Here is a 1,088-nt window from a genome sequence, read left to right as displayed (position 1 = left end):
CCTCTTCGATGATATAGAGGGGCCACGGACCGAAGGGCAGACCATCGAGGTGAGGGGATCATCAATCCTCTGGTAATGTTATCACTTCTCAGATTACAGCGATCGCTCGTGATCCGTTGGGTGCAGTCTTGAGTCAGAGTGCGAGCTTAACAATTGAGCACCCTCTGTTAAGGCTGGATCCCTTACAGCTGTCGGTTAACAACCCTATCCCCGGTATCGAGTTCGATGCATCAGCCAGAATCATACCAACAGGGAACAGTGACCTCTTCTCCTCATTGGATGGGTCTCTCACCATTCGGTACGTGCTATGCCTCCATGGTAGTAACCAGATACTCTCCATAGGTCGTATATCGTAGATGGTGCTACATGTAAGGAGGCTAGGGCTGCCGTCTCACAGGGCCTCCAACATTATAGCTGCTCGCTTGCTGATACCACCGTCCATTGTAAGATGATGATCGATCATATGCCCACATCCGACCTCATTGCCATAGTCATACAGGTGAGTATTTGTCATGGTGTGGTACGGTATAGGAGCTCACTGATAGGTCGAGACGATCGATGGTAGCCCTCCAGTGACGGCTTGTAGAGACATCGCACCATCACCACCCAAGATCACATCCTATGCTTTCTCCATGGACTCCCTAAGATGTTCAGCGGAGTTATCTAGTGGTAGGAATCCTCCCTGTGTATGGTATTCGGTTGAGGAGTATGTCAGAGTTCACCGTCCTGTCCCCAGTCGAGGTGGTAATGTCCTGCGCCAATCCGTATAAGGGTGCTCAAGAGCCCACCTTTATATGGTAGGATAGTCGTCAACATCGATGCGACTGTATATACCCTTTTTAGGATAACCTGGCCCGGTGGTCATACAGGCGTAGTGACTGTAGATACAGAACAAGATACGATCAATAAGGTCATTGATATAGAGGACCTATCGATCTTGGGTGGAGAACGTGGAAGTATCATCTTGATAATGTTTTGAATGTTTCAGGTGACTCAGTAACACTATCAGCCTACCTCTGGCAATCAATCACTGAGGTACCCTTCAGTCTAGTCAACAGCTCTATACATGATGAGAGTGCAACCCTACC

General features: G+C 48.7%; 2 protein-coding genes across 2 annotated transcripts; both read left to right on the top strand.

The window, feature by feature from the left end:
* Positions 1–92: 92 nt before the first annotated feature.
* Positions 93–298, top strand: Pmar_PMAR013385 (hypothetical protein; the record flags this gene model as incomplete). Its single annotated transcript, XM_002772264.1, has 1 exon — positions 93–298. A coding segment is annotated over one exon (206 nt), but the record flags the coding sequence as incomplete, so codon positions are not given.
* Positions 299–451: 153 nt separating this feature from the next.
* On the top strand, positions 452–956 carry Pmar_PMAR013384 (hypothetical protein; the record flags this gene model as incomplete). The annotated part of the gene is made up of 4 exons (XM_002772263.1): positions 452–499; positions 546–669; positions 716–797; positions 844–956. Coding segments are annotated over 4 exons (367 nt in total), but the record flags the coding sequence as incomplete, so codon positions are not given.
* Positions 957–1,088: the final 132 nt, after the last annotated feature.

The sequence above is a fragment of the Perkinsus marinus genome, assembly GCF_000006405.1.
Source record: "Perkinsus marinus ATCC 50983 genomic scaffold scf_1104296961490, whole genome shotgun sequence".
Taxonomy (NCBI): Eukaryota; Perkinsozoa; order Perkinsida; family Perkinsidae; genus Perkinsus; species Perkinsus marinus.
This window is presented reverse-complemented; position numbering and strand designations above follow the sequence as displayed.